Consider the following 17,736-nt stretch of genomic DNA (forward strand, 5'->3'; position numbering starts at 1 on the left):
CCAGTGATGAGTCTGAGTTATGAAGGAATTCACATTACATTTTCATTTAGTCTTGCACAACATAAGGCATTTACATTCATTTTCTTCTATGATTCTATTTGTTCCAATATGGGATATTTATGGTTTACTTTTTTTGATGTGTATAAAGCAAACATTAAACTAATCATTCTATAGAGAACAAACACTCCACAGAGGGTCTGAATTCCATTTCTAAAGTTCATGGTAATCACAGCAGTAATTTTAGATTTGGAAGAAGGAAAGTTCATGTCAGAGACAGTAGCTTGCACTGACAAAAAATCCTATTTAATGGTGTATTGTTGGTGGCATTCATTCCCTCTTGACAACTGCTGTGGTGCCTCACATAAAGATATAAGAAATCAGTCCCTTCTCATGTTGGCGATAGACTAAATCTCAAAGAAACAAGAATAAATTCTGGAAATTAATCCTGAAGATAAACTCTTCAATGAAACCTTTCTATCTATGAGTGATTCAGAAATAAGTTCTCTTTGTAACCACTATTAAATGGATTCCTGTTAATGCCATTATTTAATGAGGGTTGTTAGGATGAACATTATGATACAAATTAACTTAGATATGAATTCTCAACAGTTCTATCACACTGTGTAAATATTGAATTGTTAATTTAGAGATTGATTACAGACCTTCATGTCATCAGTAAAGAGTAACAGGACTTTAATTATAACTCTCTGCCTTGTGACTCTGTGCAATGGTCATATTGGGTAAGGACTTTAGGGACATCAGTACAAATTCATTTATAACCAAGGATTGGTTGTGGGTGGTAGGGGGCTATGTAATCTCTCTGAGTCTCACTTTTAGCAATATTGAGCTATTCTTTAAAAAGAAGAAACTCTATGAAAAGAGAGTCTGTTTCCTCTTCATTTTTAAGTTCCTGTCAGTGTTAAGCACCATACTGAAAGTGCGTTGTGTAGATAAATAAATCTTTCAGGAATGCGCTCAGGAATACTGATTTAATACATCAGCTGGGTTAGGGTGGCCAAGTGAGAAGATGGGTTTGTCAATGATTATATTTAAAGAAACTTGAGTATACTCTTCGTCAAAAATTTTAGCTGCATGGTAGATTTACTTGTAGTTTTTTGAGTAACTGCCATATTGTTCTCCCTAATGGCTGCAATAATTCACTCTCCTACCAGCAGTATATAAAGAATTCTCTTATCTCCCCACCCTTACCAACATGTTACCTTTTGTCTTTCTGATACCAGCCATACAGAGTGGAACAAGCTGCTATATCATTTTGATTTTGATTTGTGTTTCCCTGATACCTAGTGACACTGAGCAGTTTTTCAATGCATTTGATGATATTTGTACTTCTTTTTCTGAGAAACATCTATTCGGATTCTTTGCCTGTTTTTCAACTGGACTGATTGCTATTTTGCTGAGTAGTTGGTAGACTCCAGACACAAAGAAAAGAAAAGGACATGGGAAGGCTGATTGCCTGCTATGACCAGTTGAAACTAAGGAGCAGTGCAACTAAAGTTCCTTCATTGCAATCAGAGATGTTCACATCCCCTGATTGGTATCTGGGGCCTCTTTACTCTACTCCCGCTGTTTTCCAGAGTCCACCTCTTTACCAGAGAAATGAGTATCTCCCATAGCTCTTAACCCATGAAATAACTGTATCTTAGAAAACCCTATCATTCGTGTGACTCCTTCACAGCCAGTCACAAGTGACAGCTACCACTCTGGCAGAGCATCTTTCAAAATGAAATACATTAAATTCTACAAACTGAATCAACAACAGCTTCTTTATTTCAAATTCTTGCTAGTTCACAAAGAAAAAAGGGAAATCATTAGCTCCAGCCTGGAGCTTTTTGTCTTTAACTGTTTATTCCTGGATTCAAGAAATCAATTGGAAGAAAATGCCAGGAATCCAAGTCCCAAAGACCACAGTGTTCCCAGAGAACATTCCCTCAATCTCCTGGCCTGTCTTACTTGCCTGCTATGGTGAGTCAGCTATAAATCTAGGAGCAAGGAAGGAGCTCTATGGCTGTGGCAAGTGGTCAACTCAAGTGTATCTCTGCTGTCTTCACGGTGTGGCGGCCAACATCATGGTCTTTGGAGGGAGCCAGACCCACATATTCAAAGTCTGCCTTGCACTTTTCAGTTTTGTGAACTTGGGCAACTCATCTAACCTCAGAAAAGCTTTGTTTTCTTATCTTCGGAATTGTAAGCAGTTATCTCATAGGGGTATTATTAGCACTAAGGTGTCTAATAAATGTAATATGCTTTGCAGTTTCTGATGTATGGTAAAACTATCCATAATGGCTTTTATTTGATGAGAATGATGTTGTTGATGATGATGGCCTTCATTATCATCTTCATCATCACTCAGTGTTTCTAGAAGGAGTTTGGGATGGTGCTAAACAAGTCCATTGAGACCCCTAATTTGAGCAGGCTTTCGTGTGGTATTTTCCAGTTCTGTGGCCTTCAACAAAGCTTGTCTCTGTGTGCTGATCTATGATGAAGGGAACAAAAAGCATGAGACGCTGACTCTAGTACAGTGCTTTTGTAATAATCAAGGGGACAATGACCCCAGTGAATCATCAATCATTATATGGAAATATATTATACACACACAGACACGTGTGCACTAACAGGACAATGTCTCTGATTTATACTGTTACTTCTGCTTGACCTAAGGGAAAAGAGCAACAAAGACTTCAGCCTTTTTAAGGGGTCATGCTCAAAACCCCACTGTGGGAGGAATAAAACTGTCTTAGTTTGCTCATTACTACTGTAGTTAAATTACGTATCGTATTTTAACAAGTTTATGGGCTTTCTAAGAGTAATAGTTACTGTAACAGAAAATATAAACATCCACTTGCTCATTCAGCATACTTTTCTGTTTTATTGTGTTAAATATAGTAAATAAGGCAAGCATTTGTGTAAAACGAAATGTAATCCCAAATACTTTTTTTAAATCCATCAATGTTTAAACACAAAATATCAGGCTATTGCAAACTGAAGCTCTACCCAATTCTTTTTAGGTCAGCAATAATTTAATTTCTGCCGGTCTTAGAATTATATGGGTGCTTACTAAAATGTTAGTCCTGGACCTCACCTGTATTGATGCTGACCTGGTATGTCTGAGGTGGAATCTTGGAATCTGCATTTTTAAAAAACTTGCTACAGGATATGATTCAAGAAGGGAGCCCCTGAACCTCATGATTCTAAGGTCCTGTGAATTCCCACAACAGGGTCTTGGAGCAGAAATTAGGTATGTGATTCCTAGTCTTACAAGTGTCACCCCAGGCCCTGATGCTTTCATGTCCCAGTTATATGCTACTGGAACATCTGGCTAATGAGTAGCTTCAGTACTTGCTTCCTTTTCCTTTGACCTTGCAACTCCTAGAGAATGCAATTCATCCCATGGCTCACAGAGTGCCATTCTGTCAGGTAGAAGGTGAGTTTGGGGCAGGAGGGGAATCCCAGGTCTCCACTGATGGGAAACTGGCGCAGTTCACTGCATGGCCCAGCTACCTGAGCCAGGCTCCACCCCCATCCTAATGGGATTGGCTGCTCTTGCTTCCCTGCCCGCCCTCAGGCAAAGTTTTAAAAGGGCCTGTTCCTGAACACGTGCTCTCTTGGCCCTTCTCTCCTGCTCTCTCTCAGCTCTGCTCCTTGCTCTCTCTTGCCCCTTCCCTCCTGCTCTCTCTCTTGGTTCCTCTCTCCAGCCTCCTCCTCTGGGCTCTTGGCTCTTGGCCCTTCGCTCCTGCTCTCTTTCGGTTCCTCTCTCTAGCCTCCTCCTCTGGTCTCTTGGCTCTGCTCTCCTCTCTCCTCTGCTCTGCTCTATCTTCTCTCCTTGCTAGCTCCTCTCCTCTCTGTTTCTCTCTTTTTCCTTCGCCGCCCCTTCACTCCTGTCTGTAGGGTGTTCCTCAATAAACCCTTTCCCTTACTCCGGTGTCCGGTGTGCTTTGCGACGGCTAACATTAAGATATAACATCCACTAGTAAAATGACACCAACTTGACTTTGTAAGGTACACTGTGTGTAACTTCCAGCCATCTGCTCGAGGTGATACAAAGAAAGGTCCCACATTTCTCGCTTCCGTGAGGAGAAGGCAGCAGAGATAGAGGTTAATGGGATCATGGAATGGGCACTTAGCATTTAAAGGCAAATGACATCATGGATAGACAGGATGTTTCCTTGTCACTTTCTCAGCTATCACGGATTGGATTCCTTTGTGCTTTTCTAGGCCACTCAAGTCAGTCGTGCAGCTCACCGTCTCCTCTCTCTCCCTCTCTGTCCTGTTCTAGGAAAGAAAACAGATATAAAGAACTTATTTTATAACATTAAATAAAGAAATGTCTGTGTTCCTCTAGGGTACAAGGTTTCTTCCAGGTAATGAAGTTCGTCCCACCATATTCACCCCTGACTGCTCTGTAAAATTACACACAGTGAGACCCAGAACTACGTAAAAAGCCCACTCAGTACCACTGATTTAATCTCTGCCCTTTGTCACCACCCTATGGGAGCTCAACAGAAACAAAGGCCTTGATTACATAAACTACAACTATTGTCAATAAGTGTTCTAATCCTGGTCTCTGAAAGCCTGTTGAGATTTTACCTAAATAGGACTTGCATCAGAGCAAGCCCTGTGAATCTGAAAGAGACACACAGGGAATAGTTTTATTGAATTTCTGCATTGCCTCTGCTCTTTCTGGAGCAGAAGTAGCTGGAGCACCACCAGGATTCCTAGCCAAGGTCAACTTCTACCATTCTCCAGGAGGTCTAATTCTCTCTTAAGAAGACTTTAACCAAACTTTCTCATTTGTAGATGAGGAAGGTGGGATTGAGCCAAAGGTGCTGTGCTAATTATTGCCTGTCTTTTTCCCATTCCCTGCCCCGCCCTACTCTGCATCTCTAGGGTCTGATCTTGACCAACTGCTTCCAGTAACACTCAGCCAATGGGAAGCTCTGGGAGGAGACTGGAGGGAAGGAGCCAGTGGGCAGCCAGGTTATTTCTCTCCCTCATTCTAATGCTGCTTTGGGGAACATCTCTGGCAGCAGCAGCTGCTTCTCCTTGGTTCCTGCTCCTACTGGACACTTCATCTCACCATGGTCCCAGCTTCTGCAGACAGGTACCACCTTGCATTCTAATAGGATCACTCCCTCCTTTATAGCTCATTCTCAGCAACTGTATTTTTTTTTAAAGGACCAGGTATCATATATGTTAGACCTTACAGGCCAAGAGGCAAACAACTGTATTTTTTTTAAAGGACCAGATGTTATATATGTCACACTTTGCAGGCCAAGAGGCAAAATTGAGGATATTTTATAGGCACAAGATAGCATTTAATATATAATCATTTAAGGGCGGGAATTTGGCATGGTGGTTAAGGCACCACTTGGCAGGCCCCTATCACATATCAGAGTGCCAGGGTTCATGTCCTGGCTCCTCTCCTGATTCCAGTTTCCTACTAATGCCAACCCTGGGAGGCAACAGATGATGTCTCCAATAACTGGGTTCCTATCACCCATATGAGAGACTTAGACTGAGTTCTCAACTGGCCTAAGCCTAGCTGTTGTTGGCATCTGAGGAGTGGACCAGCAGATGAGGGATTTCTGTGTTTCTATCACTTTTGCTCTGCCTCTCAAACATGCATTTTAAAAAGAATTAAATATAATTATTATAAAATGTCTGAACTATTCATAGCCTGTGGGCCACATAAAAGCAGGCAGTAGACTGGCTGGGTTTGGCACAAAGGCTGGACTTTGCCAATCTCTGCTCTAGTCTCAGGAGCAGTAGTGGCTTCACAGAGTTGCTAATCTCCTGATTGCTTCCCGGGCCCCTTTTCAATCATCCACACATCTATGCCCTGTGTACCAAGTTCCCTGCGTTACAACTCTTTTTAATTGAATCATCTGGCATGAGTTCTCTTTTCGTTCATGGACTTGAACTGATACAATAGGCAATGACTTGTTTAAAACCACATTCCATAAAATGGAATTATTATCCATTTCATAAAATTCTCATTGCATTCTGGTCTTCAAAAATGCATTTCCAAACATGTCTCAATGGAATCATGGAGAGTCATCATTCAAGAGAAATTAAGCTGCCTGCCCACTTGTGTTTCGACTGTCTAAGTTGATGCACTCATGCAGTGCTGAAAAACTAGTAGCCCAAAGGGATACCCACAAATCAGCATCAGGAAGAAGAAACTTAAAATATTGACCTTCTTGACCAACACTAACCAATATCACAATCAAAAGAGATGGAAAAAGGTGCCCCACAGTACTGGGTGGTAGATGGAGGTACATACTAGAAGTGACATTAAAGCTGAACTCTGAGGCCAATTTCTTGCACCAGACTAAGTTAATAATAATTACGACAGTAATGATACAATTCAGTGAACACCTGACACATGCCAGATTCCACACTACACAATTTACTTGCCATCACCTAAACTGAATAATCATTATTTCCTTTATACAATAAGAAAACAGAGGCCCAGGGAAGTCATGTACCTGGAAGATAGCTGCTGAGCCTCTCTGCCCATGTACTAGCAAAGCTTGGATTGCAGCCAAGGATTGGCTAGAGATTCTCCATTGACGCTTTGGTCACATGACTTTCAAATCTTTCCAATTCTCTGTCTCATAGAGCCACCAGATCTCATTATACAGAAAATATAGTTTAAGGCACAACATTAAAATAAGATACTGTGGTTATAAATTTTCTGAAATTTTAGCCATAAAGAGTGAAACTCCTTGGTTATGCAAAACTATAAATGCATGCTTAAGTGTAATTGCATATACAGCATTTCCTGAACACAAGGAATAAAAAAATTGTAGCCCTTAACACTTTTATTTTCCCCAGTTTGGCTTTTATGGTAAAAATGTTTATCATCACTGCTTTTGGATATGAATCTTAGAAAACATGTTTTCTAAGAGCTACATTGCCAGATAACGGCCAAACCCCTACAGCTTTCCTGGTATCTACTTCCATCTGTATCCATATTTCAAGTAGAAGTAATAGAGCAATGGAATAAGATGCTGGAGCCACGAGGAGGGGAACAGTGTCCAGCCAGCCAGAGCTCAATGAAGCAGTCCCAGCTTACTGTTGTATCCATACAAAAGACCCTCTCCTGGAATTCTTCAAGGATTTCAAGAGCTAAAAGCAAGTTAATGTAAGATAGCTAAATATTTATACTTTTTATTATTTGAATATGAGGAAAAAGGGAGTGAAGGAAAAGGAGTGAGAGAGGAAGAGGGTGGGGGGGGGTAGAAGGGGAGAGAGAGAGGAAGAGATATGCAGAAGTAACCACTCTGGGTTAAATATAATAAAGGAGGCATTTGTTGTCTCAAGGATAATTTTGCTAACTAGTAAAAATAATTCCATATTTTTAGTTATTATGTTTATTTTTAATTACCTCTACTTGATTATAAACAAAAATAATTTACTAAAGTAAAACTCACTGAATGCCAGGTCTTGTATTAAGCATTTCATATACATGTCTCAATTAATGCAACAATATTATGAATTAGTTGACATTCCACAGATAAGAAACAGAAATGATAAGCAATTTTCTCAACAGTACATAGCTAATAAATAGCTGAGTGCAGATTTGAATGCAAATAATCTGTCTCTAAAATTCAAACTATACTGTTTCTTCAGATTAACAATATAAAAAATCATAAAAGCTTACTGTAGAATATCTAAAAAATATGGACAAGGGTAAAAAGAATATTTCATGTACTCACACTCTCACTGCCTAGAAATAAATGGCATTTTTATGTGATAGCTATGGTATAATCTTTTATAAACACAATTTAATGTGTGTACTTTGGGTATCCCATGAGAAAACTAATATTTAACACCAGATTTGGAGAATATATTGGGGAATATATTGGAATATATATAGAATATACTGGAGAATATATTATGGACTGACCAAAAATAGAGATTATGTCTTACACAAAATGGATTTCAGAGGTGCATGAAATCCTCCAACATCTGAGTAATGATCTACTTTTCAGAAAATCTGAAAAATGAGGTTGAAGCACATCCTACTATAACTGCCAATCAGGGAAGCCCTACCATATTGATTAAGATACTATGGATGGAGAACAACTATGGCTTCATATATGAGACCTTGAACTGAAAACCAAAAAGGAAATGTTTTGACTTGTAGCTATTGATTTCCTACCAAGTTTGTTTTGTTTTTGTATGAACTATATTATGTAACATGATTTAGAGTGAAAGGAAATAGCTATCTGCTCTATCCAATGAACAATCAAATATGTATCCATCTATTTTCTTTAATGATGATAATTTTCTAAAGTATGCCAGTGTTTTAGGTTCGACTTTCAGAAACAGACCCTGTGATCAAGAATTGAGTACAACTCCCTTTTGGAGGATTTATCCCTGGAAACACTAGAAGGTAATTAAAAAGGTGAGTTAAAGATCAGAGTGCACTGATCTCAGAATCAGCCCTTAAGGCATCTGATCTGGCTGAAAATCCATGAGAGCATTCCAGGCATGGAAAGCCAAGACACTGTGGCAAAAAAAAAAAAAAATCCTACATGAAGGATCTCTGTGAATGAGACTCCAGTGGAAAGAAGGGGTCATCAAAGAAGGAAGTACTTTTTTCTGAAGGGAGGAGGGAACTTCCACTTTGCTTATGGCCTTGTCCAAATACTGATGGAAACTGTGGACTCAAAAGGCTTCCATAGCCTTGGCAGTTCATGTCAAGAGCCTCAGGTGATCACTGACGTCATACATAAGAGTGTTAATTGTTAAATTAACAGCAGGAGTCACTGTGCACTTACTCCTCATGCAGGACCTCTGTCCTAAATGAGTCATACTATGAGATTTAACTGTAAAACTTGTTCTGAGTTTTTTCTTAATATTTTGTATATGTGTGTGAGTGCAAATAGTTGAAATCTTTACTTAGTATAGAATTGGTATTTTGTATATAAAGTAAATTGAAAAATGAATCTTAATGGACAAAGGGACTAGTAATGGGAGACAGAGGAGGAAGTGGAGAGGAAGTGTGGGTTCGGAGGGAAGGTATGGTGGGAAGAATTACTGTATTCCTAAAAATGTACTCATGAAATTTATACTCATTAAATAAAAGGTTAAGAAAAAAAGGACCAGAGTGCAGCCATCCTGCTGGGTAACTATGAGGGATAGTACAGAACCAGCCTTAGAGTTGAGGAAGTTGGGATATGTATTCTCCAACTCAGATTTGTCAATGGATGTGGGTTGCTCTATGGGATATTAGCCCCTCAGCATTTCTTGCCTGCCTGGTCTACTGACCAAGCAAGTTCCTATGGTTAGAGAAATCCCTTCAACAGTAACAGGGACTCTGAGAAAAAAGTGTAGGCACAATTAGTCAAAGAGTAGGAAAAATGGGTGGCAATGGCAGTGTCTGCTACAGTCAGCCAATATACAGTTAAACAAATCTATGCCATCCCACATACATAGAGTCTCATTCAGCTGTGTCACTTAATATTATGTTGACAGTATATCACGTTTCACAATACTGATCTCCATTTATAATTTCCCAGTATCTCAAATGATTTGACAATAAATATCTCTGCTCAGACTTTATTCTATCTCTAAGTATTTTTGGGGGTAAATTTATCAAAGACTACTTACTAATTACCTAGAATTATGACTACTAATCTCATATTCAAAAGAATGCTTGAGATAGTAGCTAACTTACTCTTTTTTCATCCTGATGGGATCTCAAGACATGAAAGTGACATGACAACTAATTTAATGAATGTGTTATTATTTTGCTTAATTTGGGATTGGGGAAGAGAAAGGAGAGGGAGATTACTCCTGTCAGTGATTTACTTCCTAAATATGCATACAGGCAGGAGTGAGGCTAAGTCAGAGCCAGGAGCCAGATCTCTCATGTGGGTAGAAGGAATCCAATTACTTGAGCCATCACCAATGTCTCCCACAGCCTACATAAGCAGGAACCTGGGTTCACAAGACAGAGGTAGGCGCTGGACCAAGGCACTCAAATGTGGGATGGTGCTGTCTCAGTCCACATTACAACCACTTGCCACGCAGCCCACCCTAGTGCATTTTCTTATTATAACTCTTCTGTTCTCTTTGTTCAGTAGTTCTTAATTAATGGAAGATAGCTATACACCAGGAAACCTTAATGAGTAGTTTATTTGCCCAGCCTAAGTTTATCAAATTTATTAGTCATCTAGTGATCATATTACTTTCAAGAATGAAGAGGTGAACTAGTCTATAAGAAGATCATTAACCAACTTGATGTATTTTTTGCCCAAATCATCAACTCAGACTTATTGGATGATTGTTAGTCTTTTGAATTTTGCATTTCACTGTGTAAGGTAAAATACACCTCATTCTACTTCTTATCCTCCAGCAGTTTGGTATGCTTTCTTTCCCACTGAAATATCTCCTAAAGCCTTTAACAAGCTATACTCGATAGCCTTTTCTTGGTTTCACGCTTTTACTTCTGTGAAGTACTCAGGACTGCTAGTGCTAAAGTGCATGGGATTTTCTTATCTCCCATGAAAACTACACTTTCCAAACTCTTCCCCATTTCATTCTCCTTGGTCTCTGTCAGGGACTCTTCATCTCTGTAAGTGTGGGCATCCCCCATAGTCGGCCACCTGCTTCCGTTCTGTCTCTTGTGACCTCTCTTCTTCAGGGACTTACTTTTTCTTTCTTTTAAAAAAGTTTTCATTAATATAAGCAGAACAGATTTCACGTATTTCACAGGTACAATTCTAAGAGAACCATGTTTCCCTTTCACTCTTTGAGGCTGGCTCTTAATGCTCCATTCTTAAGCTTTACCTCTTTCTTTCTTCATGAAGTCTAACATCAATCTGCCTGAAAGAAAATTCTTCCAGGCTTCTTTCAAGAGCCTCAAATACTGTGTGATCAAATCCAAATTTATCCTCTACATTTCAAAATGGTTTTCCTTATTATTCTCTCTTTATCACCGTTAACTCCTTCCTATTCAATCATCTTATAATTCAGTCTCCTTTAATCTGGGTGAAAACCACCTTTCCAATTTTACCACTTCTTTCCATCATGAATTGTTTCTCTGCTCACCATGGTTCATGATGAATATTTCTTACCTCTTAGTTTTATGCAAATTAATAAAATGCATGAAATCCAAACTTTAGATTTTATGTTCTGTGTGATGTTGTCAGATTTCTCTCAGTCATTTCAACTGGTGTAACAGTAACCTTCCTCATAGAGTCTTATACAGTCATATAACATAATGTACTTGGAAATGTGTAGCACAGTATTTGGCATATTACACCCTTACAGTAAGTATTTGTGTATGTGTTCATTCATTCATCTCTTTGATGCTTCAAAAGTAGCCTTTGCTATGAAAACCATTACCAGAGGCCCCTAAATTCTCAACTTTGACCTTTGCCACCATTTGTGCATGTGTAAGTGTAAAACATTTGCTGTGAGTCCTCAGGTAGACTGCTACAAACATAGGAAACAGCTTAAAATGAGAAACCCAACTCGATACTTCCATGGATAAAGGACGCGCTAAAAATACTGAATACAGAAATACCCTTTTCCCAATCATCAAGCATGTACAAAGATGGGACAAAACAGATGAGCAAACAGTGAAATACTGCTTTTTCACTTAAATAAAGTCAAGTTAGTTCAGGTGATAAATGTTTTTCCTACAGTAAATGATATATTGATATATGCAAATTCTAATATAAGTATGAGACAAAAATACATACGCTGTATGATGGTATAAGTATTTGTACTTTTTGGTTATGTATTAGGAACAGCACATCAGTATTTTGTATGCTATCTACAATTTACTAAAATGACAATGTTTTACATCTTGAAGTACTTGTGTGATAATGAGTTAAATAGCTTCCTTTGATCTGTCATTTGTAAACTAATTGTTTTTTATTCAAATGACATGGGATTTGAGTTTATTGTCTTCCCTGCGATTGTAATAATCTGAATAGTGATGAATGCTCTTATTTTCAAGATTCTGATCAAATCACTGGCATTGGCTTGGGAAGTTTTAAGGGAAAATAACATCCTGATAACTAATTCTACAGTTTCTGAAGCAAATGCCTTCATAATAATCTGTATAAATCGAGCTTCTTACTGACATGTTCTGTAGGAGAATAATGGTACAATTTGTATTTGAATATAAAATTGAAATTGCAGACTTTAGTGTAATTGATTCCCTTTAGAATGGCATGGATGTCTCCTAGATGGATGCTAGTGGGAAGAGATTCCTTGCTAGTATGCAATAAATGTTGTACAGACATGGTAAGAAGAGGGAAAAAAGGTTTCTTACTGTCTTATAGAATGGTCATATTTCAATGGTTTCTAGGAGACTTGAAGATCCCAGAAGATACCGCAGAGGCTGTATGGGATGGGGTTGGAGGAGTGGGGTAGAGTATGTGTGTGCTACACAGAGTGCTAAGGGGGACTACGTAGGGACCTTCAGCTCCCTTCTTCCCTGCTTCTACTTTCACCATGACTCTCATCTGTCTTATATATGGAGGTTCTGAGTGACATAGTGTTTGAAAGTCAAGCTGTGCTACTAAGAAAAACAATAATTGAGCATCGTTGTTTTAGGACGCACATAAACAATTTTAAAATGCAGGGGCTGGCCAGCGCTGCAACTCACTAGGCTAATCCTCCTCCTGTGGCACCGGCATCCCGAGTTCTAGTCCCAGTTGGGGCGCTGGATTCTGTCCTGGTTGCTCCTCTTCCAGTCCAGCTCTCTGCTGTGGCCTGCAGTGCAGTGGAGGATGGCTCAGGTCCTTGGGCCCTGCACCCACATGGGAGACCAGGAGGAAGCACCTGGCTCCTGGCTTCAGATTGGCGCAGCCCGCCAGCTGCAACACACTGGCCGTAGCAGCCACTTGGGGGGTGAACCAACGGAAAAAGGAAGACCTTTCTTTCTGTCTCTCTCTATATATCTAACTTTGCCTGTCAAAAATAATAAAATAAAATAAAATAAAATAAAATAAAATGCAGGGGCTGCTAACCTTATTGGTGTCAGTAAACACTTTTATCTAATTTCTCCATGTTGCCTTTCACTGGGCGGATCCATACAACTTTGCCTTGAGAATAAAATCAAGGAGCCCCATGGGAGAAAATTTGTTAAAGAATGTTCTCAAATTGTACCATGAGTCAGGGATTGCAGGAAATGAAATATGACCCTGTAGAAGAAATACAGCCACAACCAGAGACAAAGAAAGAAAAGCAGACCCCTCCTCCCAACACAGACCTTGCAAAGTGGCTACTCGCAATTAACTAGTGAAGCAACTGCCCACTGTTATCTTGTCTATGGAGGGAAGAAGTCTTAAGTTCTGCTTCTATAACTCCAGTCATAAATCTGTCCTAGTAAATCTGCCCCAGTATCTCTTTTAGAAACATACTGGCTCACTGACCATTGAAAGTGTGGTCCTAAGTCACACTGGCTGCAATTTAAACCCACCAATGCTGTAACAGCTAAGGTATGACGCTGATGAGCCTATAAATATTGTGAGAAACTTGGGACTGTTGCTCTATTCTCAAGAAATGATTGTAGCTGGGCCCGCTGGCATAATAAAGTACTTCAATATTCCACTGTCTCTGGTGCCTGTTTGAACAAAGACAGTCTTTCCACCTTGGATTTCTGTAACAACCCTGCTTACTATGCCCACTGCAGCTCACGCACTTGTTTCTTTTCCAGAAAGATCTCTTGATTGCTCTCCTCCTGTGTGAAGGACTACTGTGCTCCAGTAATTCAGTGTTTACTGACTCATTACTCTTCAGATCTTAGGGAACCGACCTTAAAGTTAACTGCTCCTACTATACCTCTTGGTGTTGAAATCACCATAGATGGAATGCAAAACATATGATTTCATGAACGAAGTCCCTAAACCGTGTGGTCGTTGCCTAGTCATTGGCAATTCTTACATCCTATCCTAGACACTGCAAGTTACTCAATGAGTGAGCACATACTGGTTTGGCCAACCCCTTCATAAGTAATCTGGAACTTTCAGAAATGCCAATGACTTTCATGGGCATTTCTACCAGCCCAGCACAGCTCTAATAAACACATTACCAGGGATTACATGCTTCCTATTTTTGAACTTTGTACTCTCTTTTTGGTTAGTGTGTAGACTATCTAGTTGAAGAAGTGTCTGCAACTGCTTCAAGCTGCATTCTTAAAAACCAGTCAGAATAGCGGGATATATACCATGTCCTCATGACTTTTAACTTAGACACCAAGGCACCTTATTTCACACTACAAAAAGTTCACTAGACCAATAATGGATGTGTGCATTTAAAAAGCAAAGTACCAAGAAATATTTCTTGAATTTATTTTATCATATTTTAAAATTCTTCCTCTTAACTTCTCTCTTCTTCACTCCTCCCCCATCTTGCTTATTCTCTTCCTTTTTAATGAAATCAGTTTTCTATAGTTCCATGGAAAATATTTTTGAAAACACTTTCCTTTTCTGTTTAGAAGATTTTGGGGGGCTAAGTTTTTTTTTTTTTGTATTTATATGGCCAGCATCATGCCTGGCACAAGATCTATACTCAATAAGTACTTGTTAAGTTGAAATGAACAAGAGAAGAAGAGAGAATACTGATGTTATGCTAGGCTGTTGAAAGCTTTCTTTTTTTAAGATCATACCAGTTACTTGGTGCCAAGTATTTGGGGAAAATTCAGAAATAAATGATTTCAAAATTGAATCTAGTTAGCTTGCTTTGAATATATGGTTCAGAATTATAAGATGTCAGATTTGGGGCAAAGCCTGATAGGCATCTAACTTTATAAACAGGGCATATATGTAGATAAGGTATTGAGTCTCATACTGAATTTATAAAGAGGTTACAGGAGCTATTCTAAGCAGTTTCAGTAGAGCAATGGAAATATGAACATTTGCTCAAGCCAGTTGCACTCAAACCCTGGCTGTTACTCTGAGCTGAGGGCATATGGACAAATGGTACCTGTGCCTTAGTTTTGCCACTGGTCAGTGCTGATGGTCATGGTACTCCTCAAAGTGACACTGTGATGAGAGCCTAGCTAAGCCCAATGTCTAGCACATGGAGGTAGTGTTAGATATAATTAAACACATTGTCAGACACAACTGCATAGTTACTATGAAGTTAAAGGTGATGCACCATTCTAGAGAGAATTTGGGAGACCTCAAGATTAGGAAATTGGAGGAGGAGGAAGGAATCATGTATCTGAAGTCTCTGCGTTGATATCCCTCAATGCTGGACCATGTGTAGCATTTGCTTTTGAAGACAGTCAGCTCTGGATTGCAAGGTACAACTCATAAATCTTCCCTTTGTAGGGGCTGGATGTGCACTTTGGGCATTTTGTGGCTTTAGGCAGAATCTATTCTGTTTATCCACAACTCTCTGGGAGAATGCATGTTTCTATGAGAAACCACAGAGGAAGAAAACCCCCTCTCTTTCACAGTAAGGTGCATGAACCGCCATTTCCTACCTGAATGGATAGGCAAACGCTATGTCAATGCTCAGGTTACTTTCTGTCTTGTTGACGCAGTCCACGCTCAGCCGCAGGCCTCCAGAGTAGCCACCACATGTTGCAAATGCAAAGATTGCAAAAAGCTGGGGAGAACAAAGAAACACAGGAGAGGGTCACTATTAGGATGATGTTGACCTGGTGCAGCCTAACAGTTGGAGCTCAGTCATTCATAAGGGCAGCATCGAGTTTGCTTGAAGCTGGAAGAGAAAAGGTGGAAAAATGGGAGGATCTGGGGGGCAGGTGTCTATATGAATAATCCTGCAAATTAGAGAAATGTTGTTTGGTGCATCATGTAAGACTAGCATGAAATAACTGCGCTTTCATGTGCAAAGAGCTGCCCTGAGACATAAGCCACAAAGACCTCAAAGTAGTGTGCCAATAGGTCAACAATGGATATCTCCAAGTAGGGAGAATTTGGAGTATATCCTTAGTTTCTTCTCTCTCTCTCTCTCTCTCTCTCTCTTTTTTTTTTTTTGGCCTTATTGTCTGTGGTACACACATTTTGTTTATGTTGCTGCAAATTACAGGGCTTCATTATTTTCTTATGCCTCCACATTACTCCACTGAGCTTATATACTGCATTTTCTTTTTCTTTTTCTTTTTTTTAATTTGACAGGCAGAGTTAGATAGTGAGAGAGAGAGACAGAGAAAAAGGTCTTCCTTCCATTGGTTCACTCCCCAAATGGCTGCTACGGCTGGCGCACTGTGCCAATCTGAAGCCAGGAGCCAGGTGCCTCCTCCTGGTCTCCCATGCGGGTGCAGGCGTCCAAACACTTGGGCCATCCTCCACTGCCCTCCCGGGCCACAGCAGAGAGCTGGACTGGAAGAGGAGCAACCGGGACTAGAACCCAGCGCCCATTTGGGATGCCGGCGCCGCAGGAGGAGGATCAACCTAGAGAGCCACAGCGCCAGCCCCTACTGCATTTTCTTTATCTGCTCATCTGCTGATGGCCACTTTCTTGAGTCCATATTTTAGCTAACGTGAATAATGCTGCAATACACAGGGGAGTGTAACTAGAAGAGGGGATTCTGAGTCTTCTTGCCACAAATACATGAGAACTGATTTGTGGGAATATGAGACACATGATGTGATCGTTACACAGTGCATACATGTGTCAAAACTCCTCACTGTACCCCATGAACATATATAATTATTATCTATCAATTAAAAACAAAATAAATTCTTAAGCATGTTTTTTTTTCTTTTAGAATAATACAGATCAGTTTTTGGAAAGGTGTGGTCAAAGGATTCTATAGCTAAAAAGATTGTAGATATCCAGGAGATGAGAAGTGTATTTGCAGAGCATAGGACCAAGGTATATTTCAGTCTAAAGCCCTGCTGGTGAATACATCTCTGTGGTGGCTGTTATTTCTGAACCAACTATTAAAGATTTTAACTGATGACCAGCGGGTATCATCATTTCTCCTGGGTAGAAAATTAACCTGAGAACCATGCTCTCAAAATTATGAGAAGTATTCTAGAAAGACATGGGCCAACCCCAGGAAAGCAGCCTTAGCCTAGGGTGGGAAGTTGGCAAATCCCCAAATCACTCACATGACAATTTGACTAAATTCAGAAGAATTTCCTGATCAATTCCAACATAAGTTAATCCAATGCATTTGCTACAAAGCTCCAGTTTATTTCAATGTTGGAATTTAGCTTTTTGCAGTAGCTTGGGGGTTCCTATTGGGACTACTTGCTCACTTTGCACAGTGAGAGGAATTATTGTGTGGCAATCAAGTGCATGGTTTCTGGAACATGACACTGGTTAAGATGCTTAACTTCCTCATGCCTTGGTTTTCTTGTAAATAAAGTAACATTGATCATCACTCTTAAATGTTGCTCTGTTATTTGTTTCATGAGGTAGATAACCATCATGCACAAGAAGACTGCTGGAGCTCACAAAATCATCAAGTAGAAAGTCCAGAAGTTGAAACAGATCCGAGTCTGATTTGGGAAGAACACTCACAGGATTATTTGCCTCAATTGGCTATTTAAATTTAATGGGCAAAGACTGGACTGTGACAATAACACACTGTAAAAGCTTTGCAAGGAAGCAGTGCTTTGTGGGGTCATATTTTGGTGCATGGCAGTTTTAAGTTATAAGCCTTCAAAATTAATATTTTTTACATGGAAACAGCTTGACCAAAAGCTTGGCCTGCAGTGAGAGCAAAATGTGTTAATGTGTTAACACACGTGGAACATTCAAAATATA

At 39.7% G+C, this 17,736-nt stretch overlaps 1 protein-coding gene across 3 annotated transcripts in view; it reads right to left on the bottom strand.

Annotated features, from left to right (window-relative positions):
• Positions 1-17,736, bottom strand: part of SYNPR (synaptoporin) — a 358,350-nt gene that overhangs the window by 119,819 nt on the left and 220,795 nt on the right. For all 3 annotated transcript variants that reach the window (XM_002713284.6, XM_089305467.1, XM_017343927.4), the window contains one exon: positions 15,479-15,603. In XM_002713284.6, the coding sequence (XP_002713330.1) occupies positions 15,479-15,603 (125 nt within the window). The remainder of the gene's footprint in view (positions 1-15,478; positions 15,604-17,736) is intronic.

This window comes from Oryctolagus cuniculus, chromosome 10 (genome assembly GCF_051225735.1).
Source record: "Oryctolagus cuniculus isolate XC-2025 breed Fujian yellow rabbit chromosome 10, ASM5122573v1, whole genome shotgun sequence".
Taxonomy (NCBI): domain Eukaryota; kingdom Metazoa; phylum Chordata; class Mammalia; order Lagomorpha; family Leporidae; genus Oryctolagus; species Oryctolagus cuniculus.